The sequence below is a fragment of the Rhamphochromis sp. 'chilingali' genome, assembly GCF_963969265.1.
Source record: "Rhamphochromis sp. 'chilingali' genome assembly, chromosome: 7".
NCBI classification, from domain to species: domain Eukaryota; kingdom Metazoa; phylum Chordata; class Actinopteri; order Cichliformes; family Cichlidae; genus Rhamphochromis; species Rhamphochromis sp. 'chilingali'.
Genome location: NC_137934.1, coordinates 15,392,875 through 15,418,373, shown reverse-complemented (window position 1 = coordinate 15,418,373; position 25,499 = coordinate 15,392,875). Strand labels below are relative to the sequence as shown.

General features: G+C 41.6%; 1 protein-coding gene across 3 annotated transcripts in view; it reads left to right on the top strand.

Annotated features, from left to right (window-relative positions):
- LOC308399387 (fatty acyl-CoA reductase 1) overlaps positions 1–25,499 on the top strand; it is a 62,938-nt gene that overhangs the window by 7,942 nt on the left and 29,497 nt on the right. For all 3 annotated transcript variants that reach the window (XR_013972152.1, XM_080886621.1, XM_080886622.1), the window contains exon 2: positions 15,897–16,184. Coding sequence is in view for 2 of the 3 variants with exons in the window: in XM_080886621.1 (XP_080742747.1) it covers positions 15,897–16,184 (288 nt within the window). In the remaining variant the exon portion in view is untranslated. The remainder of the gene's footprint in view (positions 1–15,896; positions 16,185–25,499) is intronic.

Genomic DNA, 25,499 nt, shown 5'->3' with positions numbered 1-25,499 from the left:
TAGATGGACAGATAGATGTGTGTTGTGTATTACAAACAACTGTAGAACGTGCCAGAAAATGATTCTAGGTAGCACTTCTGGTTTGGTTGTAGTTATTAGGCAGTTCTTTACAGTGTATTGATGCCAATTAAATAGTGTAAATAAATGTAGGCGAGACCAGATTAGTCTTCACTTTAATCTTGTTTTATCAGTTGGCCTATTTGAACATGTTTGGTGATGGCTCGCCTCTTTCAGACTCGAGGCTTTACTTGCTCAAAGTTCAAGTTTGTGTTGCAGTGTTACTTTCTCAGTTGCATTAAACCATTGTTGCGAGCGTGACAGCTTTTCCAGAAACACGATCCTACGAGTGAAGCGGGGGTTTCACAGTTTCACTGAATGCCGCTTCACACATGGCTACAAGCATGTTGTAGCCTCAGGGATGTAATTTGGGTTTCCTGCATGTCCTAACTAACTTTAATGTATGACCTGTGACTGTTTAAGAAGCGATTCATCGTTTGAGTAATTGAGCAAGAATTTTAAAAAAACAACAACCCAAAAAACAAAGTCAGTCATGATCTGATAAGACTTCCTGAGAAAAGACAAACACCCAAACCACCGCACAATGTCTGAACATAATTTGAGTCTTTGGCCTGTGTTGCATAATAGGTTGGACATTATCTTAGTGGGTGTGTGTTCAAAACACAATTCAGCAAACACAAAGGCTTACAACAATCACCACATGCAATATATTCCCACACTCCAGGTTTTAAAGAAACTTGATGTAAAAAAGGTTGGATATCAAAGGGAACTGTGTCTTTACTTCCTTTAATGTGTCAGGGTTTCCTTTGAAACAGGCTGAATAAAGCGCTTCTAACCTCCGAACCAACACGGTGAGGGTTTTGAAGAGTTGCTTAACTTCATAAGAAGGGAGGTACTTGGTCTTTTTCTTTATGCGTTGCCTCCACAGCATCAAGCCATGAGATGTGTGTTATAATCATATTTTCTGGATTTAAACTCAGTTTTATTTTGAAGGGCTCCGACAGTATGTGAGTTATACTGAAAATATAATGTAATGTTTTCAGTCATTGTTGAAATTTTAAACATTTTAAGTGGGGTTGTTTTTTTTTTTTTTTTTTAATCAGACGGTAATATCTATGATAGGATTTGTAGACTCCTTTGTTCATTGTTGTGCACATGGTTTGAAAAGCATTGGGTGTCTATTGGGTGTCTATTGATGTTATCTTCCAATCAGACCCGTAGCTCTGGTTCTATATCATTCTAAACAGTTTTTTTTAGTTTAGTTTAGTTTTTGCTTTGAACTGTTTGTTTGATGGGGGCTTCTTGAAGCTGTTAGCCTTGATTCATTTAGCAGTTAGTGCTAATAAAAGAGGTTTAATCTGTTTCTATTGCAAATCTAGAGAAAATGAATTTATTATATAAATCTGCAGTATTTAAGAAATGCCTAAATTGCATTGATCCATTCATCCAGTTTGTTGCATGATAATCTTCCGAGCCTAAATGTGTCTTCCACGTGCCCTACGAAGATGGTAAAATTAGACTTTTTTTATGAACTTCTAGTGTTTAAAGTTGCTGTTGTGCTTACTTGTTAAATAGAACTTCAACAATGCTATACCCCAAATGGTTTCCTCATTTTAATCTTAAACTCTTACATTGTCTTGGTTTGTATTGCCTGTCAAACAAGTACATCCTCATTCACCTCCCAAGTCTAGCAAGATTTTCCACTGAATGATGTAACAGCTGGCTGATTGACTGGACTGACAGACTGCTCATGCTGAGGCATTCAGTTTGTTTGGTTGCTTGAGTGTCTTAAACTTACTACCCTAAGTCATAAAGTACAACTCCTGGATTTTGTCTTTTTATGGGAGTAAATGGAATAAGCCTTTGGGGCTCATTTGGACTGATGTTTGTCTGGGACCCCATTAGGGCCATTTGTGGCAGGGTGGCCCAACCCAGCTGTCTGCATCTGGGATGTTTTGGATAAATGCCCAGCCCTTTATACAAGGACACATGGCTAGCCGCCAAAGCGACTATCTCAGCACTGCCTTAGTTTTAAATATCGAACAGATCTCACTCACCCAGTGATTAGTCAAAGTTGTTGTCATGCATCTTCCATCTACAGCAGAGCTGATGACGAAGGCTGCCACTCCCTGAGCTGTGAAGTTAAGCGTTGTAACAACACACATTGAAAACAGCTCAGTGTTTAACAAAGCCTTTTAGCAAATTATTTTTGACCTTTGCAAATGTATTTACCAGCACATTAAAACCATTATATCAAGAAATGACTAGTTGAACAGCTTTGTTAATCCAGTAGTTTGTCATTCATCCAGCAAGCTAAGATACGCCTTGATTACTGTGGCTACATCAGCCACAGCTCTCAGTTAAAAAGGAGTTTCTATTAAAAATGGTGGTAGAGCTGAAGTAAATCCAGAAATTTTAGCCTATTATTTGTGAGAATTCCCGACTGTATTCGGAACATACAGTATGAGAAGGAGGATAAACAAGACTGACATCGACCGGGAAACTTCCAACTCAATGCAAAGAAAAGGACGGATGGCGTAGATGATCAATTTACCTTGGAAGTCTTATGTCAGAGCTGGGAGTGAGAGCACTACTGAATCGAGTCCGTTCCGATAGTAAAATTTGAAAACCAGGGACAACCAGGACTTGTTTGGCTCCAACTTGGTAAGAATCAATTAATGCATCTCTAAGCAAGCTTTCTGTTTGTTTGGGGGTTTTTTTGCTCTTTTTGTTTTTAGCTTAAAAACGCCTCTGAAATCTATTTAAAAGACTCATTTAGGTAGTCACACAACAGTAGTATAGGTTGCAAGTTTTACTAATGTTTACATACACTGCCACCCACTTGTCTGACTTGAGGGGGTGTTCCAGATGAATTGGAGTTGTAACATCTGCTTAGTAAGAGATGAAATATTAATGTATTTCTTGCAATTTTGTTTTTGGGTTTTGCAAAGACCCATCTCCAGATAAAGCCTGAGGCACGCGGTCACAACATGTGATTTAAAAGTCAAAGCTTGATGGATCTGTTGGAACGCTGACTTGTTTAAGTAAGGATTTAACGAGGGTTCAAACGCTGCCTTCTATTACACGTACTGGAGGCAGTAAAAGTTGGCACAATTATGGCCCTAAATCAGCCCTGTTAGCTGTTTTCTGTTTATACGAGAATGTCTGATCCAGTGGAATCGAGATTTGAGGTTGTGACGTAATAATTTTGTATCAGCTTCATGGTGTGGTGTCATTTTATCCCGCAATGTTTTTCAGCACTTAAGTAAAAAGTGATGCTAAAACCTAGTTGAGGTGTTTTTGTTGGTTTTATAATCTGTGAACTGATGCTTGAAGAGGAATTAAAAAGGAAACTGAAGCCAACAGAATCGGCAGCATGGGAAGTATTTATGCAGGTTTTCCAGAATTTTCTTGGCACTCTCAGAGCAGAGGCTTATGCCGACCTTTTGGATAATGCGCTGATGAGTGTCAGAATATCACTGAAAATGCACTTTTTACGTTCTCATCTCAACTTTTTCCCATCAAAACTGGACGGTGTCAGCGATGAGCATGGGGGATAAACTTAATCAAGATATAAAACTGTTGGAAAACCAGATATTAGGCCAAATTTAATAAGAGCATGATGAGCGACTACTGTTGATTCACCCAAAGAGAAACAGATGTGCAGTATAAGGGTGAAAGCAACCTCAAACATTACTAGAGCGCTCATCTTGTTCCATTTTGAGCTAAATTGGCAAAAATGTGCTTCTCTCATATCGTCGTCTGGTTTGGTTTATGAATAAACACATTAGACGTTGTGTTGCTATATTGACATGTCAAAATATCAGTGATGTATTAGGAATCAAGGATGTTTTTTGAGATACACAAGTAAATAACATGAATTTTTATGAATGTTACCTCCAGACCAAATTGAATTATAAAGCACATTTAATCTTAAGGCCAACCCATTTTTAGCTGAAGAGAATCTGTCTGAAGTGCGCCACAGTTACCCCTTCATTTTTGGAACATGTGTTATTCTGGCAGGAAGGTAGAGCTCTAAGTGGGCCCTCAGAGACCACGTTCATGCTCCAGTCCCAGTAAGAGAGCAGCCTTTCTTCTAATCTTTCTGCCAACAGACGGCCAAAGCCGATTGCATGCTTTCTTTCCCTGAAATCAACACACACTCCAGTGGCAGCAGTAACAATAACCATGTTCTCCTGGCCCAAAGATATTTGCTTTCCATTCACAGAAGTTGACACCAAACACTACGTGTGTTTGTGTGTATGTGCCCTATTATCAAATTTGTCACACCTTTCAGATATTATTACAACCGTGCCGGAATGATCAGTGATTGTGACACAAGGAACACCCTCTCTGAAATCAATCGCCAAAGATAAAGATTATAAATGGTAAATGGCCTGTATTTATATAGCGCTTTACTAGTCCCTAAGGACCCCAAAGCGCTTTACATATCCAGTCATCCACCCATTCACACACACATTCACACACTGGTGATGGCAAGCTACATTGTAGCCACAGCCACCCTGGGGCGCACTGACAGAGGCGAGGCTGCCGGACACTGGCGCCACCGGGCCCTCTGACCACCACCAGTAGGCAACGGGTGAAGTGTCTTGCCCAAGGACACAACGACCGAGACTGTCCAAGCCGGGGCTCGAACCGGCAACCTTCCGATTACAAGGCGAACGCCCAACTCTTGAGCCACGATCGCCCCATAACTGTATAGTGGAGAGATCTCGTTGCATTAATGTAACCTAATCTGTCCAGCAGCAGATGAAATAATCTGTGGGTTTTCATACCTCTCATGTTCACAACCATCTGCTTTAATCTGCATATAGGAACGATGGATGGGTGGAGGTTTTTAGAAGGATGCATAAATGGATGAGGTACTTGGAGAGCTCTTCTGTCATTAATTACAAACCTAGCTGGCATTGACAGAAGGTGATGCTGTAGTGTGTTAAGGACTACATTACTCTGTGTTCACTGTAATCCATCTTTGCTCTGGATAGCTCATTAAATCACTTGGTCACAGATACCTGTTTCCATGCAAGGGAGCTTTGTGTCATTGGTTAAAAGAACGAACCAATCATTAGCCATTGTTGACTACATGACACCATTAAAGCTTCAGTTTGAGGCTAATAATATCCACCATGGGGTAATTGTTCTCGTGGCTTGGTCATGTCTTGATGCATGCTCGATCATCCAGGTTAGGAAATCCCAGAAAGTTGATTTTGTTCATCTGGACGTCGCGTATTGAGTGGATGTATAGCATTAACTTTCCTGGACTGTTTGGTCTTGTTTGATGTGAAGAAAACATTTTGCAACAAGGGCTTTTGTTGGCGTATTAAACCTTTTCACTACTGCTATCTACAGTAGGAGGCGTGTTGTCAGGCAGTAGACCAAATTTGGCAAAAATCTAAAAGAACTTGGTGAAAGCATTTGGGTTGGACCAATCTCTGACTGAGCCACCAACCTTTTGCATGGATAACTGATGGCAGCTTTAAATCCTGCAAGCCTCTTTCCACATTAGAAATAACAAGCCTGCGGGATAAGCAACAGAGCGGCTATGGCCTGTGCTACTGGTCTGTTTATGCAATTAGGTTTTTGAGACCGCCTCACCCATCATCACAACATGTCTAGATACTGTATTTAAGCTTGACTGGCTATGGAAAGTGAGACTTTGGTCAGCCATTTTGCTAATGGCTCCCTCAAATAGATCATAAAACACTGGCAGGCTCTCTGCAGCCTGAGTTTGCATGGGTGTTTTTTACATTAGCTGAAAGAACTGGATACTCGTACTGCCAGCAGCTTGCTCAGTGAAATCAAAGAAATATATGGCTGTGTCCTAAATCACTCATTACATAATGAACATGATGTAGTGAGAAGTAAATTGAAATTTTTGTACACTCAAGTGATGGATCGTGCTTTTTGCCCTACCGCTAAAATGCATGATGACACAATGGAGGAACTGAATCAAATTCTTGATGCAAAGTCTGAATTTAAATTCAACAAAAGAGGATTCAAGACATCAAGACAAAGGGGTACAAAGGCACTGTTTTGTCTTCCCTGTTTTGATAATAACCCAGTTTTCAGCTGGTCTGGTTGACGGATTGAAGACTGATCCCTGGTTGGGAATCAGTGATTTATGGCTCTGTGCAGTCCATGAATCCATTTACATCCCTGTATTTGCATTAAGGGAAAAATCAGCATGATAAACAATTATTCTAATTTTAATTTCAAAGTATAACATTGCAGTTTTGGTATTATAGTGAGTGAGTTGGTGTTGATGGTTCAGGGAGAGGCCTGTTCTCCCCATGGCCCTCAAACAATGGGACAGGTGATCGGTTTCCTCTCAGTGCATGAAAGCTGAGTTTCTAGGAATCAGAGTAATTGTGGCTTCCATGAAACTCCAGTAGTTTTTCCTTGTCACCTTTTCCACTTTAATCCAGCGATGCTATTTCAGAATAAACGTACAATGACACTTTTTTTTTCCTCCACTGTAACTGTTTACCATATGGAAAGTTGAATTCAAATGAACATGTGACATGTGAAGCTTATGGCAGCATGCATATCTTTTTCAGCCTTGAGGGAAGCTGTTTAAAAAGGTGTGGATGACTGAGCCATCTGATGTAAACTCACTGTGTTGCAAATTTTGTTTTAACTATATATTTAAGGATACAAGTTGTGTAGGTCATTTTTCTTTCTTCCAATGCATTGCTTTGATTTATTTCTTAGTGTAACTATTTTCTGATGCCAGGTTTAGTCTTACAGAATTATTTATTATTATTTTTAATTAGTTAAATTTGGTTTGGTACACAGGTATAACTTGCATATGCTTCACACACACCACTGCAACTGTCCTCAAGAAAAGCTGGAGGGCAGTTTGTTCCCAAGAGTCGGTAAGAGTTGAAATCATACACAGATTACAGAAAATGAAAAGTTGTCATCAAACTCTGCTGATTCCAGCCAATAATTGGAGGACAGTGTTTATTACTTGAAAGTCGTGCACGGGTTTCATACCATGTTGAACACACAATACAAGTTCCTGACCTCTTGGCCTGAGAGCTGCACTGCGGGTGCGATTGGCAGCCTGGGTCTAAGCCAGGCGTAAACGGACACCACAGCTCACGGAGGCTCTGTCACTCAGAGACAGCTGGTGTAATTACAGAATCCCTCTGCCATCGCATACAATGTCGACAACGCACTGACGCAAGCGTATACACGTGCACACAGAAACATTAGCTCACACACCAGCGCTCCCACGGCCAGATATCTAACGGAGAGCGCTGACCTTTGTGTTGACACTTGCTCATAGTTTAGTGAAAAGGTTGAATTAAAGAGGTCCTGCTTAAATCCTTGAAGCCCACGGCCAATATAATTAATTCTAATTAGATTAGCATTTAGCTGCCTTAGAAAAAAAAAATGGAGTGGGAGAGAGAAGACCTGCCGTTTTTATGCGATAATGCAGTCTTGGATAAGGGCCCTTTTAAAAAGTGCTGCGCAATTATGTGGGTTTGTGTAAGGGACAAAGTTACTGCCTCATACACCAGAGCGGGGGAGTTGAGCTGCAGTATGCTGAAAAAGTCTTTAATACTGTAGTGTATAACTTGTCACATTTATAGTGGGTTTATCTGATGTAACATACATTAAGCCATTGCTGGAGCACACTCGTATTCATCATGTAGGCACCATGTCCTTTATGCTGTAGTCATGCTCAAATGGCTAATGCTAGTAGCTCTGTCTTGAAGAACTTGACACTCGATTAGCCATATGTAAGTTAAGCAGCCAGACAAAATACTGTAACAATGAAATATTCTGATCTTTATTTATGATTTCTTTCTTAAGGATATTATTATTGATTTCTGTGCCCTCTATATTGATGGTTATTTACACTTTTATTTATCTTATGTAGTATCTCAAGAAAACATCAGAACCACATTTTATTACGAAAAGAACAAAAACATTATTTGGGTGATGTTTTATTACTGTGTAGTTTCCTCTTCTTTTAACGAGATCCATCAATGTCTATATTATGCAATGTAACAAACAATTTCACAGTTACAGCTATGTCAGTCTTAGCTAATGTTGTATAAAGGAGTTAATGGTAATGCTATTAGCAAGGCGCTAATAGCCTGTATTTGTATTTAATAGCCTCACTATTAGCTCCTTGCTATAGCATATGCTTGGCTTGGCTAACTATTAAGATAAGATAAGATAAGACTTTATTGATCCCACAACGGGGAAATTTTTGCGTCACCTCAGCTCAGGTACAGATATATGAAGGAAATACAAAAATACAATTAAGTACAATCAATGAAAAAAAGTAAGATAATACACTATATACAATGGTAGCATACACAGTATGTGATTATGGATATGGTTTGAAATATGGAAGACATAAACTATATAGCTTGGAAGGTCATGGAAGGTCCATTATGCATGAAGTGGTGACCGTGGATGTTCACAGTGTCCAGTGACTTATGACATCGTGATTGAGGAGTTATAGAGTCTAACTGCTGTTGGGATGAATGATCTGCGAGAGCGCTCCTTCCTGCAGCGAGGGTGTTTCAGTCTCTGACTAAAGGAGCTGCTCAGACCACTCACATACTCATGCAGTGGGTGACGTGGGTTGTTCATGATGGATGTCAGCTTTACTAGCATCCTCCCCTCACCAACCACCTCCACAGACTCCAGGGGACATCCCAGCACGGAGCTAGACCTCCGCACCAGTTTGTCAATCCTGCTCCTGTCCCTGTCCGTGCATCCACTCCCCCAGCAGGCCACTGCATAGAAAAGGGCAGATGCTACCACAGTGTCATAGAATGTCCTTAACAGAGTCCTGCAGACTCCGAAGGACCTCAGTCTCCTCAGCAGGTGGAGTCGACTCTGGCCCTTCTTATACAGGACGTCTGTATTTGTTGTCCAGTCCAGTTTCTTGTTGAGGTGAACACCCAGGTACTTATAAGAGTCCACTATCTCAATGTCTCTCCCTTGGATGTTCACCGGTGTTGTAGGGGGTGACTTCCTCCTGAAGTCTATGATCATCTCCTTTGTCTTGCCGGCGTTGATTTGGAGTACGTTGGTCTCAGACCAGCCAACAAAGTCACTGATGACCCCCCTGTATTCCTGATCATTCCCGTCTGATACGCATCCAATGATGGCTGTATCATCTGAGAACTTCTGTATATGGCAATCGGCCGAATTATAACAGAAGTCTGAAGTGTAAAGGCTGAACAGGAAAGGTGAGAGAACCGTGCCCTGCGGTGCCCCCGTGCTGCAGATTACCACCTCGGACACACAGTCATGGAGCCTCACATACTGGGGTCTGTTGGTAAGGTAGTCGATGGTCCATGCAGTCAGCTGTTTGCCTACTCCGGCTCCCTCCAGCTTCCCTCTCAGTAGTGCGGGTTGGATGGTGTTGAAAGCACTGGAGAAGTCAAAAAACATGATCCTCACAGTGCTCCCCGCCTGCTCTAGGTGAGAGAGGGATCAGTGTAACAGGTAGATGACAGCGTCATCCACCCCAATTCCAGAACGGTAGGCGAACTGCAGGGGGTCCAACACTGAGCCCACCAGTGGCTGAAGGTGGTGCAGGATGAGCCTTTCCATGGTCTTCATCAGATGAGAAGTCAAGGCAACAGGCCTGAAGTGGTTGGGCTCCCTGGGGTGTGCGATTTTTGGCACCGGAACCACACAGGAAGTCTTCCACAGTTCAGGAACCCTCTCCAGGCTCAGGCTCAGGTTGAAGATGTACAGGGCCACCTGACAGAGCTGGTCTGCACAGTCCCGGAGGAGTCTGGAGCAGATTCCATCCGGACCTGCTGCCTTCCTTGCCTTCGTCCTCTTGAGTTGATTTCTCACCTGATCAGCTGTGAAGTAGATGTGAGGCTGGGCTGGGCTATTAGCTGTATTTATGCCTAACAATTTAACTGTTACTCATGTTTTATACAGTTTTTATTATAATTTTAACTAGTTGCTGACAGTTCTGTTTATCTATACTATTGGATCATAACTTAAAACTATGAGCTATATATTTTACAAGTGAGTAATGCTAATCCATTAGCTTTAGTTAACTTTTAAGCTCAAACCTATTCAAGTCCACTTAGTACTTTAGCTTGACTATTACAATAGATCTCTCCTCATTCTACATTTTTCTGCTACATATGTTTTTCCAATAGCATGCATAAAGTATGATTATAAGCTTTTAATATTAGTGAGATTTTTATCTGAGGCTTGTAAATTTAGCTTACTTCACTTATCACTGTAAATTGCAGGCATAATAGCAGTAACTAAAAGACTAAAGGGCTTGCCCAGTAGTCACTATTAACATGCTTTTCTCAAGTGTTACTTTTAGCAGCTAATGTATTTTATTTAATCTTGTGGTCAGGTCATTACCCCACCCTCATCTAGTCTCTCTGGGACAGGGAAAAGAGACTCATTTCCTCTCTTCCGATTGTCATTGAGACAAGAACCAGAAACTGCCTTAAACAGCACGGTGAGCCTAACAAAACCAAATTTAGAAATGTGGACTTGTGGGTTAGGAGCTGGGATGACCACTATTGCTTCTGTTGATTCAAGCCTTTGATGGTGATTCCTCTGTCTCTAAATGCAGGATGTATTGACTTTTGTGGTTCTTTTGGATGGCGGATAAAGGTGCATCTCCTGGAGTCCCATGTTGGCACAGCACTGTGAAACTGCAGCCAGTAGTGGTTGTATACTTAACAGAGCTTTTCAGGTTTCTTTTTGTCACTGCCATCACTGTGCGATAGTGAAAGGGCCTGACTGTTCCTTTGTGCTGCTTGGCACTGACTAATGCTGCTTTAATTATTGGCTGCATTTTGCATCATTTTGCTCTTTCTATTTTTCCCACACTCACTCCCCTCCTCCCGCTGCCAGCTTTTGTCCGGCTATAATGGCTTTAGCCAGTGTGCAGCTGTGCAGCTCGATTTTTGCCTGCGTCTCCAGCTGCATTTAGCTGACCCAGTAATGGAAGGGTTGTGTGGGGAAAGGCCGGAGGCAGAAGGACTGCAGAGCTGTGGCTTAAAACAAGCTTCCTCAGACAAACGGCGTGGATTTCCTGTGGAGAGTGGCTTTTGAGGAATAATACAAAAAATGCCCTCAGTGTGAAGAAAAGGAGACATGAAATAAGGCCGGAGTGCAGCAGCATTAGCTGCAGACAACAGTAAACCTCTGCTGCTGAGCTGTATGCCTTGAGCGTCACCCAGCTCTGTTTTTAAAGTGACCCCCGAGTGACTTTGGATGTGATGTGGTACTTTGTCAAGATGGCATCATAACCTGAGAAGCTTGTCCCTTAAGCTTTCAGGCCTTGTCCTTGCTGCCCAGCACTTCTCCTTTCAAGTCATAATATAGACTCTAAAAGAAGATGCAGTCTTATTCACCAATGACAACACAACAAGGTCACTGCTGACAGACCTCATATCTGCTTGTCCTTCATAATCTGTGTGATTGACAAGGACAGGCTGAGGGATTTAAAAGTAAAGTTTAATTCAGTATGACAAAAATAAACCAAGAGAATATGCTGGGTGCCTGAGGAAAAAGAACTATCTATAGACCCTTCATCCATGTTGAGATCCTGAATCTCTAGTGTTACCCAGAAATTTAGGTGATTAAAAAGTTCAGACTGTGCTTATTTATTTCATGTTTTAAATTTTGAGGTTATGCACTTGAAGGTCAGCTCCTTGGACATCTGTTGTATTGAAGTCTCATACTGACTGCATGTCAAACCTGGAGACGGTATAAAAGTTGTAGCCACCGTGATCTCAGTCATTGGGTTTGGCTGCATTTTGGTTGGTGCAACATGATTTTGCACCAGTCTTTGAACATGCTTTTTAACGCTGCAAAATCTGAGATTTTAACATGAGATTCTATGGAGGTTGACTTGGGCAAACCTCCAACCTCTTCCAGTGTGTCAGAAATGTGACCCTTCACCTTGAAAGGTGAGCAAACAGGGCTGGTGGTGGGACAAATTGGATGGAGTCGTAATCACCAGTGATCGACATGAAGGTTTGTGGTCCATGATGAAATCCTAGATGGACACATGCAATTGGTCAGAATGGTGCTCCTACAAATGGCCTGTATTTATATAGCGCTTTTACTAGTCCCTAAGGACCCCAAAGCGCTTTACATATCCAGTCATCCACCCATTCACACACACATTCACACACTGGCGATGGCAAGCTACATTGTAGCCACAGCCACCCTGGGGCGCACTGACAGAGGCGAGGCTGCCGGACACTGGCGCCACCGGGCCCTCTGACCACCACCAGTAGGCAACGGGTTAAGTGTCTTGCCCAAGGACACAACGACCGAGACTGTCCAAGCCGGGGCTCGAACCGGCAACCTTCCGATTACAAGGCGAACTCCCAACTCTTGAGCCACGATCGCCCCAAAGTAAACTAAACTTAGTAGGGATGCTGGAAGGGGGTCCTGAGGTACACGAAGAGATCATCTTGAAGGCGATAGATGCAAAATTTAAATTGTAAATGTTTTTTTTTTTTCTTTCAAAATGAGCTGTCCCTGAACTTCATGATCTCACCATATGAGTTCTTGTTAACGTGAGGCGGTGCCTAAACTCCTTTAGATATAGTTTACCGTGTGTGTGTGTGTGTGTGTGTGTGTGTGTGTCATTTTAAAATCAAGTGTCTTTAATTGCTACTAGTTATCTCAATGAACCAAAATTCAATTTATAAACTTTCAGCAAATACTTGGGATGTATGTATTCTATACTTCTTGTAGTCATCCTGTAAATGCATAATTCTGAACTAAAGGCCTGTAAGGAGAATAATGGACAGTTTCGCCCCACTTTCCATGTTGGCTTGTAGAGGGTGGACACCTTCAGCTTAACTGACAGGCATTGAGAGAAGCAGGAGGTGGAGTTGTGTAACCTTGTGTGTTTCACAAGCATTCAGTCTCATGAATTTGATTCATGCATGGCCGTTCCAACACTCTTCCAGCTGCAGGAACATTTCCATTGTCAGGCGTTAATCTGTAGTGACTTTCAGCCCATGTGCTCTTGTCCTCTTGTCCACAGGGAATCTATGTGAAGAACAAGGCTGAAATGTCTGGGGCCTCAGCAGAGGACCTTGACTGTGACCTCTTCTTGTTGTCATCTGTGTGTACAGAGTGGTAGATCTGGAGATACTGCCTTGTCTGAAAGTTGAAGATGGGGAATATCGAATTAAAATAATGGGACAAAATTGGGATTAAACATAGATGTCAGTAGGAGCCCCGGCGTTTAGTTTCTGGAACACATTTTTTGTTTTTCAAGTGCAGACATGTAGAAACCCAAACTGAATGCACACACCCATCTTTTTTCCTCGTGTTTGTGTGGAAAGGGAATCTGATTTTTAAAATTGCATGCACAGACTGCAGAATGGAGGGAAAGCAAGTAAATACAAGATTGTTTTTGTTATCTGGGCCACGTTTGGCTCAGGAGGATTTGGTTTTTGTCTTTGGGCAGACATGCTGGGAATCTGCAGCACAGGAGAGAGGATGAACGAAGCAAAGAGAAGGAGCGTAGCTTCATCTTGTGTACAATCACAGCTCTGCTGTATCACTGAAGGTGCTGATCAAGCATCAGTCTTGGCTAAATGTTGTGCCTATTGTTGCCAAGTGAAAATTTTACAAGTCAAGTCCTGCATTTTTATTGGCTGCTGCCAAAAAGTTGGATGAGACTGGGCGCGCTGCCACCCTCCCTGTGTGACTGGTTGGTGTGTGGTGGGGATGGGGGGGTGACACCAACCAGAGACCGGTAGCTGTCATCTAGTCTTTAAGAGCCGTGTGATTTATCAATGCTTAGTTGGCGTGGTTGCACACAAATGCTGGCAGTGTGCTGGTGAGCTTTTAGCCCACACATCAACACAGTGCTTTGATCAGATGGACTCATGGCACAACCTCCCTCACTGAGTCACAAACGCAGCTTATCTGCGGCCATGTGACTTCTCAGGTTGCATTCAGTTATAGTCGTCTATTGTCTACAGGAAATAAGGGCAAAGTCCAACAGAGTCAGTGTTAGTGTTACAACACAGGTGTCAAATAAAACTAAAAACTGCCATAAAACCCAGTTATGTGATTTATTGCATGTGGAATACGCATAATGTCAGATGGTTAAAGATAAGCCTTAGCATTTAATTTTTTATTTTATTTTATTTTATTTTTTTTATTATAGCTTTAAACCAAACTTGTTTGCTGGGATTGAAGGTTGCAGCTCACTTTGTCATTACTGAAATCATACCATTCACTTCAATATACCAGCAGTCTTGTACATTTAATATATGTGAGTCTTTTCAGCCTCCAAGCCCCTGGCGTAATGTAATTTCTCATGCACTTGCTCACTTCAAGTGCATGAGAGGCTGGGGAGGGGGACAAAGAAATGCCTTTGATCCTATAGTTTGAACCAAGACTTTACAAATTTAAGAAACACAATGACAACATTCAACATTTTGACTTAACTGTGATGTATGTGGAAGCCTGTGTTTATATTCAGACACTGATTGTCACTAACGCCTTCCCTGTTTTAGGTTTGGTTTTCCGAGATCAAAGCGGTGACATATAAATACAGTAACTGCAGCTGGGAATAATAGTCTAATTTTGATTCTAGCAATCCTCACTGTAATCGGTTTATAATCATAAAAAGCTATTTATATTATGCGATATATTTGCATGTCCTCAGTTACGTATTATATATCCAAATCTGAACACAGCAGAGCAGTAGAGTAACATGAAAGCATTCTTCCCTACTTTGTTTCTAAACTAAGTTTGGTTTTAATTTGGATGCATGGATAAAAGGAGTTTTGGGAATTTTTAGCAGACAGTTTGAATATTTAGTCTGAAGTGCTTCAGCAGAAGGCAGCTGGAATTTGTTTTAGGTTCTTGAAGATGCTTTTCCTGTCATCCAAAAGGCTGCTTCAGTTCCAACTGTTGAAGGAGACTCAGATATTTAACCTCTAATAGGGTTGTCACCTTGTAGATGGTCCTGAGAGTCACTGACCAACTCTCCCGTGTCATGGGAGTCATTAAGCACATGAGTCAAGGTATAAGTGGAGGTTGAATCACCTGGGAATAGATCTCTAGACTGCATCATAGCCTCTGTTCACTGATAGTCCCTTCAAGACCGATACAGAGTCCAAACTGATATTTTCTTTTCTTTTTTTTTTTTTCTATCAAACTGAATTTGAGTGAGTTGAACCTTAGTAGAATAATTTAAACTTTGATGTTTGTTTTTTTTAAACTAGTTTGCTTCTAAAATGGCTCATCTGTTAATCAAATATTAAGCTGCTTTTTCATGTCAGTGGTATTCAAAGAGTCAATCTATGACCAAATTATATTGTTTACTATATTTTGTACAGTTAAAAATAATTTCTGATTTGTTGCTTTTTGCATTCATGAATAAATGATAAAGGTTATTGTGGTTAGCGGTGATCAGTTGCTGCTTAAAATCTTGCTGAACCCTTGCTGGTGGACCTGACACACTCGTACCCACGCTCACACATGCAGCTGATGTCACACTGCCCTGAGCATCACCCTCCCTCCCCCTCATGGTATAAATATTCATAAAGTTTGCAGACTAGTTACATGCTTCTTCTCTGAAGGTCAAAACAGAGACGTGCCACCACTGATGCATATTTTTCAATTTATTGAAATGCTTGTTTTCATTTCCAGATACATGAGACTAAATCTGTCAAAGCCTGGACATTCATGCGAAACTGTGCACTTGTTGCATTAGTGCGATTCACAGTTCATATTTAGCTTCTTGCTGCATGCTTCATTGCTTAAACTGACACCAGCTTTAGAGACACTGATACAGTATTTAAAGTTTGAGGTTGCCTATCCTCATTCTTATCCTCCCGCTCGCTCTGCAGGACTTGTGTGAAGGCCGGGACCTCGACGGGTTAGGAGAGCAAGCAACAGACGCACAAACCAGACTGACAGACATCTGCAGTGGCGCAACGGGTAGCAGCATGGCGTCCGTAGTGGAATACTACGCTGGCAAGAATGTGCTGATCACGGGAGCCACGGGCTTCATGGGAAAAGTGCTGGTGGAGAAGCTGCTGAGGTCCTGCCCTGAGGTCAAAGCCCTTTACATCCTGGTCAGACCCAAAGCTGGGCAGTCCATGCAGCAGAGGGTCAGCGACATGATGAAGTGCAAGGTACGAGCTACAAGTGCATAATGTTCTGACCGAATGGGCACATATGATCTGATCTTTTACCACACATAGTATAGTAGAACTTTGGAAAGCTTTGCCACGGTTCACTGTATGTATGTTTGACAAGTTCAGTAAATAACATGCTTAAAAGGTGTAGGATGAGAACTAAACAAAAGGCTAAATCAATTTTATTTATGTATTTATTTTAATAAAGTACGAATGAAAATGCATGCGCACACTGTTTTGTTTTTTGTGGAGATGTTTGGCAACTCTGTTGCTCTTGGAGAACCTGGCACATTTCTTCAGTGGATTTATTCTCTCTTAATGTCGTCTGTCTCTTCATATCATCTCAAATTGAATCCATGATGTAGAGATTAGGACCCTATCGGCGGCCAAACCATCTGTTGTGGGACTTCTTGTTCTTCCTGTGACTAAAGATAGGGGGGGGGGAAACCCATTAAATTCAAATGTTTTTATTAAGCACCAGTTTTAAGCCGTAGTTGTCTCCGGGCAGTTTAAGGTAAAGATTATAGAGAAAAACCTTATGATCCACTGATCTGTTATGAGCAGAAACACCTTGTATTGCTGATATTTCAATACACTGGACATATATTTTTTTGAACCCATGCATTTCTTTGAAGGCTTTAAGGCTTTAAAATGAATGAAATTGATGAGGAAAGGCAGCAGTCACTTTTAAAAAGTTCTTCTGTGAAGCCATTAATTAAACCATGTGGCATTTAGTGAATATGCACATTTGACATCGCTTATTCATATTGCCAGCTGTAAGCATGTTTGCAGAGCGATAGAAATTTGCCTTTGAATTATAACACCAGCTTGTGTTGCCATGGCGAAATAAGCTTAACGACATGAGAAATCCAGCCCCTGGTCTCCAGAGTCCAGTAGTTCATCTGTGAGCTTCAGAAGAGGCACCGAGAGAATATATGGGGTCCGATCAAAAATACCAAAACGCTAATGAAATGGACGTTATTTAATTGGAAGTACAGACGGCTTAAAGGGGAAACAAGAGACTAGTTAATCTATAAGAGGATCTGGAGGTTTGGTATTACTGAGATAGGTTGGAGTCTTGTTTATCCTCTGGTTTAAAAAAACATTTTTATTCTTATGATCATGCTCTCTTCCAGGATAACAAGGATGGGATGCCATTTGGTATAGTGTAATTTCTCTCCAATAGAGTTTGGGGATAAATACAATATTCAGGGTCTTTCCTACATAAGGAAAGATATTGTCTTGCTCTAAAGGAACAGCACATGAGTTGTTTACTCAAATATGAAATGCATTTTCTCTTCCTCCAATTCTTATCCCTGATATTCCTGCGTTTGCTCTCACAGCTATGGCCAGAGGTTCTATTGCTAACACAAAGAGAATTGGTGACAGAGGGCAGCCCTGCCTGGTTGATCGCTGTAAATTAAAGGTTTTGATACGTTATTATTAGTTAAAAATTGTGCTGTTGGATGTGTATACAATAATCTGATCCATTTCAGGAATGTTTCACCTAGTCCATATCTGGGGAGCACTTGTAAGAGATAATTCCATTCTGTTCTATCGAAGGCTTTGCACGCATCTAGTGATAGCAGCGCAGTGTCCTCCCTATTGTTTTTCTCATAAAGTACATTGAGGACACGTCTTATATTATGATAGCCTTGTCTCGTTTTAACAAAACCTTGTTGATTGTCTGTTATCAAATTAGGCACATATTTATCTAGTCTCCTAGAGAGTGCTTTACACACAATCACATCCCATAAGACTAATTCCCCTATAAGAGGAGCATTCAGTCGGAGGCTTATTTGGCTTCAATAAAAGGGTTATTGTAGCTAATCTCAGTGAGTCTGGGAGTATTCCGGACTTATATGACTCCTCATACATGTTAAGAAGTGGCTGCATTAATTTATTTTTAAATGTTTTATAGAATTCCATTGGACGTCCATCAGGGCCAGGCGTTTTACCGCTATTCAGGTCGTCTATGGCTTCTGACAGGTCTTTTATTGTTAAAGGACTATCAAGGGCTGTTTTATCCTCTTCTGAGAGGGTTTGAAATTTTAACTGATCAAGAAATGCATCGTGTTTCTCTGTTTCCTGTATATTCAGATTGGTATAAAGATTGATAAAACTCTCTGAAATTTTCGTTTATTTCTAAAGGGTCTGTTGTTATAATACCCGATTTGGACTTTATGTGGGTGATGGCCTTTTCCGCTTGCATCTTTTTTTATCCTCCAGGCCAATAATTTTCCTGCCTTCTCTCCTTGGTCATAAAAGAATTGTTTGGTCCACATTAAACTTTTTGCCACTTTCTCTGCTGTTAATTTATCATACCTGGCTCTTAGAATAGTCAAATTGTTTAGTTTAGTGGGATCATTGCTCTGGTAAAATTCTGTTTCATTAGATTTAGTTTGTCTTTCTAACGATTTTAATTCTTGGTTATATTGCTTACTCCTGTTGCTACTGTAGCTTATAATTTTCCCTCTTATGTAAGCTTTAAATGCTTCCCACCTAATACTAGCTGTGGTTTCATCTTTATTTATTTGAAAATATTGATCAATGCAAGTTTCTATAAATTTGACAAATGATGGGTACTTTAACAAAAATGTTTGCATCCTCCATCGCTTTACACCTTGATCAACTTCACCCAATCTAACTGATAGACATACTGCTGCGTGATCACTAATCACAATACTGTTATACCAACAGTTCTCAACACAAGGTAATAACTCTGTAGAGATAAGAAAGTAGTCTATCTGCGAATGACTTTGATACGAACTAGAATAACATGAAAATTCCCTGTTATTTGGATTCCTTGTTCTCCAGACCTCATTTATTCTCAAATCTTTCATATAGTTAAAAAGTATTTTTCTAGTCTGGGTATGAGTAGTGTCAGCTTGAGACGACCTATCCAGGTTAGGGTCCAGGGCGCAATTAAAGTCCCCTCCTATGATATAAAGGCCCTCCAAGGTTGATATTGTGAGAAATAGATTTTCATAGAAGGATGGGTTATCCTCGTTGGGGCCATAGATATTTATCAGGTTTATTTCTAACATGGAGATACGGCCCTGCACAATTACATATCTCCCGTTTGGATCTGTAATCACCCTCGTAGTTTGAAATGGGATTGACTTATGTATAAGAGTAATGACTCTTCTGGCATGTCTAGTAAAAGAAGAGACCTGACCCTGCCATCTTTTGGTTAATAAATGTATCTCTGATGCAGTAAGATGAGATTCTTGTAGGAAAATAATTCTAGAGTTAAAATGTTTTAGTCGGTTTAATACTTGTTTCAGTTTAGCTAACTTCCGTATCCCCCTAACGTTCCAGGTCGTAATGTTAACGTTCAAAATGTTTTCTTTAGTTGTCCTCTCCATAAAATATTGTCAGACTGTTTACTTAAATAAACAAAGTAAAGGAAAAATTGAAGAAGCAGGTTTGCACATACATTCACACACTCACACATACCAGATAAAGAACTTGTAAACAATTTCTGATTGAACATTTTCATTTCCTTGTTGGAAATGTCTCCCCCCTCCCTTGAACAAATTATTTGGAGGGCGTTAATCCACGTCACTGAGGAGTAACTAGTCAACGCGACCTCTCCAAAACCCCATAAATCAGACAGTGTATACTAACCATATGATACAGATTTTTTCCCCAGTAATAAAGTAAAGTTTACCCTTGGTAGGACAAAACAAAAAAAGACTTAGTTGAGGTTCAGCTGTTAATATACAACCAAAAAACGATTGCGATCAAACTTAGAACGAATATGCGCTTAAAAACGCTCAGTTATGTTAACATAAGTTCAATTCAATTCAATTTTATTTATATAGCACCAAATCACAACATAAGTCGCCTCAAGGCGCTTCATAGATACAGAGGAAAAACCCAACAATCATATGACCCCCTATGAGCAAGCACTTTGGCAACAGTGGGAAGGAAAAACTCCCTTTTAACAGGAAGAAACCTCCGGCAGAACCAGGCTCAGGGAGGGGCGGCCATCTGCTGCGACCGATTGGGGTGAGAGAAGGAAGACAGGATAAAAGACATGCTGTGGAAGAGAGACAGAGGTTAATAACAGATATGATTCAATGCAGAGAGGTCTGTTAATACATAGTGAGCGAGAAAGGTGGCTGGAAAGGAAAAACTCAATGCATCATGGGAATCCCCCGGCAGCCTATGTCTATTGCAGCATAACTAAGGGAGGATTCAGGGTCACCTGGTCCAGCCCTAACTATATGCTTTAGCAAAAAGGAAAGTTTTAAGCCTAATCTTGAAAGTAGAGATAGTGTCTGTCCCACATAAATTCGAGCTCAAAATTTTATCGGTCTCTTATCAGTGACTCAATTACTGGTCAGTTATGTTGAAGCAGAGGCAGTCTTATGGAGTGTCTTAATGGTTAACCTGTTGTTTAACCGACTCACTGGTGTTGAGCATCTTCTGCTGTTTCCTTCGGCAGATTCTTGTAGAATTTTTCGGCTTCTTGAGGTGTTGAGAAGAGGTGGATCTTTCCACCGTACAGGATCCCGAGTCTGCACGGGTTGTGCTGGAATCCACGGAAGGCATTGATATCAATACACAGTTTGACAACCGGGTGAAATCACCGTCGGATCCGAACCGTCTCCGCAGACAGATCCTGTGCAAATGTGATCTTGGCCCCATCATGTGTAATTTGTTGTTTTCTTGCTTCCCGATATACCAGTTCCTTCTCTTGGAATTTTAAGAAATGAACAAGCACCGCTCTGCTCTGGTTTGGTTTCCCGGAGGCAAGCGTGCGATGCACTCGTTCCAGTGTGAATGACTTGTCGGGCGCTAGCCCCAGCCACTTAGGTAGCAGGATGTTAATAAAGTGGAAGAGTGATTGTTGCCCCTCTGCTCCCTCTTTTATGCCGAAGACGCGCAGGTTCTTTCGTCGTCCGCGGTTTTCCAAATCATCTGTTTTGGCTTCAAGAAGTGCGATTCGTTTGATAGCCGAGTTCAGTGATGTTTCTGTTTTCTCAAGTGTGCTTTCAACTTCGGCAATGCGGGCTTCGGCCTCTTCGATATGAGCCCCCTGGTTCAATATGTCTTGCTTTACCTCCGAGACTTTACCCTCCAGTGCAGTCACTGCGCTCGCCATCCCAGTCAGTCTTATATCGATGCTGTCCAACTTGGCTCCAAAATCCGACCGGAGTGATTTGAGTTCATCCGGGGGTCCACTTCATTATTCACCCCTGTGTATCTGGTGTGCTTTGAGAAGTAGGAGAATATGAGTGCACTGGATGTTTAATAAAGTCGGGAGGCTTTGGGGCAAAGGATGTCCTAAGGACAAAAAGATCAGAGAGAAAAGCTGCGGGTTGAGAGGAAATGGGTGAAGGAGACAACAGCAGAGGGAAGAAAGGAGGAGAGAGGTGAGGATGAGCTCCGAATATGTGGCGTCAGCTGTATCAGCAGCAAAGCATGACTCAACAAAAACCTCCAAACTGTTTTCGACTTGATGAGGACCAAAGGATTGACGCTGGCTGTGCGTCGATGTGCTCGCTCGCAGGCGATGCGTGCTCCGGCCTCTGCTCTCTGTGTACCATCAGCCTCAAACTGTCAGTACACCTAAGAAAACCTCCTCTGTATCACTCCTCCTTCCTGTGATAGCATCTATTTTTACTGCTCTCATTGAACCTTGCTGCTGCATTCATTATTCTCACAGCTGCTGTGATGGCAGTGGAGCAGCAGTTGGAGAATGCGTACCTTAACGTAGCACAACACTTTTTTTGGGGGGGGGGGGTGTATTAGTTTTTTTGGTTTTTTTTGGTTTTATTTCTCCCTCCTCTTGTCAAGGTGACTGCGATGCCTCCGCTTCAGAGACTGCCTCTCACCATGTAATTAGTTTACTCTGACACAACAGCGCTGTAAAAGTGCCAGTTATAACACCCTGTAATTTAGGCTCAGCAGAAATGGCGAGAGTGGGCGACAAGGAGAGGAGTTTCACATGCACGGCCCTCCTCTGCTGTGGCTTTCAGGGGAGAAAAGTAATCGTTGACGATCAAACGGTTTATTTGTCGACGCTTCAGCAACAGAGCTGCATAATTTGTATACTTAGGGTTATGTTAACTTGGTTTAATGCTGCAAGTCTAGAAAGCCTGAACCTGTAAGAAGTCTAAGGGTTTTGGATTAAAGAGCACTTTTAATTTATACATTATACATACAAGTTACTAAATGAACAATGATTATGCACTAAATAAATCAAATAAAACAAAGTAAATAACACGGTGTTTGTGTAATAAAAGCCAGGGTACTCAACGCAAACAATGGGGAAACTGTAGGAGCGCTAAGCACTGACTGACAGAGTCCATCAGATCTTTCATATAGTTCTTCAAAATGCATACAAAAAGTCCATTTTTAGGGTTGCACGTGTCTTAGTTTAATGTAGTGGCTTCAAAACAATAGCTAACTCAAGCGTTCTACATTTGGCCTCTGTGAAAGTAAAATCGTTTGAGATGGCATCAGACAGCTTCTGGGTTTGAAAAGTAAGGCCATTGTTCTTAGAGCCCATCGGGGGCAGTATCTGTGGCCTTACTGAAGTCTGTCGGAAAATGACCCGTGGTCCTGGCTCTCTTCGGGTCATATTAAAGAAAAAATGAAACCCATTTTGTACATTTTGCTTATTTCAAGTTTCTTTGGGCAGGATTATTAGGATGTGCGCTGTTAATTGTTTTGCAGTCGCAGATCCATGCCTCTCTTGTTGGCAAGATGGCAACAGCAGAAACATTCAGCTCGAGGCTTCACAAACAAATCACACTTCATCTGACATATATACACTGCTTCTGGTTAGTTACTGTGGGTTTGCTCAGACCCCTAAAGGTCATTTACTCCAGTTTACTGCAGAAGAAGTCGCTTCAGCAGTTGGGAGCAGTCTGATTCAGTCAGTTACCAATTATGGTTATCAATCATTGCCTGCCTTTTTATGGCATCAGTTAGCCATTTTAATTCAAAATTACCAAGGGAAAAAGGAATTTGAACATTTATAACAACTACATAAATGACAGAAGCCATCTTTAAGGAAATTTATCTAATTTAGACTTTGGCTTTTTTTTCTCTCCCCACATCTGTGTTTTGGGAAGCTGTCCAGTCGTCCACCTTTTGTATACATGTTTTTTTTCTTTAATGAAATCTGTCAGTCATCATAATGTGCCAGTTTGATTCTTTACTGCTGCCAAATTAGCTGAATGGAAGTTTCCAAGACAATTTCAGCCTAATGAGGATTCATTAAGCTGGATTAGTGAAGCCTTGTATGAAGAACAAGTCCTGGAGGAGTCACTGGGAAACCCCACAAAGCCGCACTAGCAGATCTGTGTCACACAGCAGCACCATGCAGGCAAATTAAAAAAAAAAAAAAAAAATCAATAAAAGGAAATATAATGTTGTAAATTGTTTGTGTACAATCAGATTTTTTTATTATTTTTAACACATCTCCCACTTGTGTTTGCAGTATTTCCCCTGCCATCAGGTTTTTCATTGGTTTTGGCATCCGTCTATTAGTGTCTGCTATCAGGTCACTGCTTGATGCTCTGCCAACCGCAGGCTCGCTCATGCTCAGTCTGCATTCAGAAGTGATGTCATTAAGTTTCCATGACCAAGCTTCAACTACTAATTGGTATTCATGCAAGACCTCGGGTCAGTATTATTCTGTTCAGATTTGGGATAATTCATGAAGGCGAACCGCTTCGTCTCTCAAGTAGCCTCTCTTCTCCTCCTTCAAACCAGGCCAGTATCTTTTCTTACCACCTGTTGCTAGGTAACGGCCAAGAGATCTGTCCCATTGTGTTTTTCAAAGGATGCAATCAGATGAGCTGCCCCGAGCAGGAAAAGGACAAACCGATAGGAATCTCATTGTTTCTGTGCTTCTCCGCTGCTCCGACTCTGACATTTAAGCTCTGTCTCTCTCTGTTTCTGTCTGCGCTGAGGCTTCTTTGATTCACTGAAAACATTTGGATGACTGCAGCTCTTTCTGCGGTACCGGGTGCCGAATGGCATGTCAGGCACTTGATAAGTAGGCCTTTGGGTACAAAAAAGCCTCTCTCCTGCTCTGTGGCATGCTTTTCCCACCCACTAGCAGGCTGTTGAAGCCTAGTCATAGTGTTTGAGGCTTTACAGCACACTGCAGAACCAGCTCTGTAACTGTGAAGGATGTGCTGGGCTGTCAGCTGAAGAGGTGGAAAGTGGAATGCTTGCGGTAGGAACTGGGGTCTTCTGGAATTTAGCCGACAAGGCAGGATCCTGTAACCGGGGGGGGGGCTCTGTAGTCATGCTGGAGAGGCTGTTCACTGATCAGTGTGGCAGCTGGAGCACAGATGGCTCTAAATGATCATAAACGTTCTGCCTGCATTAGGTTCATCTGGAGGCACTTCAGGAAGGAGTTGGAATGTTTAGAGACGTTGCAATTACGGCAGGCTGACTTGCGTCATTGTGAAGCTGCCCAGACTTGAACATAAAGAGAGTTATTAGTATGAATGTAGTGCATCACTGCTTGATGTATGATAAGATGCCTGAAATACCTCCGCTTAAGACACGTCATGGAAATGGTCACACCCGAGTATGCGTGGAGCGAAAAAAGTATTCGAGTATTAACACGTGCTTACGGATATGATCCATTATAGATACCAGCATAAAGATTATCATTGTCTGTGATGCCAAAGTACTGAGCTCTGTGAAACACAAGTAACAAAAGTGTGACACTATTTCGTTTTTTACAAATTAAATGTCAATGTGAAAACAGCCGTGACTATGGATGGGGTCCTCTCCCTTCTCTGTGGTTTTCAGTCGTTTACCCATTATTACACTTTGATCTAATATAACTGCACTGTTGTATTGATTTCCTCTTGTTTGCATCCACAGCCAGGTGATCTTTCCAGCAGTATAAATATTCAAGTTTCATTGATTGCTGCTGTCCCTGACGGGCAACCCTGGGCTTCACTTGTGGAGCTGGGCATGAAATTCGTGCCAGCTGCCAGCATCTGAAGCATCTATCTATCGCTCCCCGGGGAAACGTCAGCCTGTTCTTATCCTGTTTCCCAATGTTAATTCCTGATTTAGTGCTTATTAGCTAAATCCTTCACTTAATGTGTGCCAGTGTGCATTGCAGTGTGTTTAAGGTGTGTTGAGGTGTGTATGTTTAAACAGCAATCTAAGGATGAAGGTGCGTGCAGTGACTTGGCATTTGCTGCTCTGACTCCTGCAAAGAGATGACTATTTAGAGCACATGATATGGCAGCTAGTCTGGCCTTCAGCATGCCATTTGTTCCTCTGTGGTTGTTTGTCGTGCAATAGCATGAATTAGGCAAA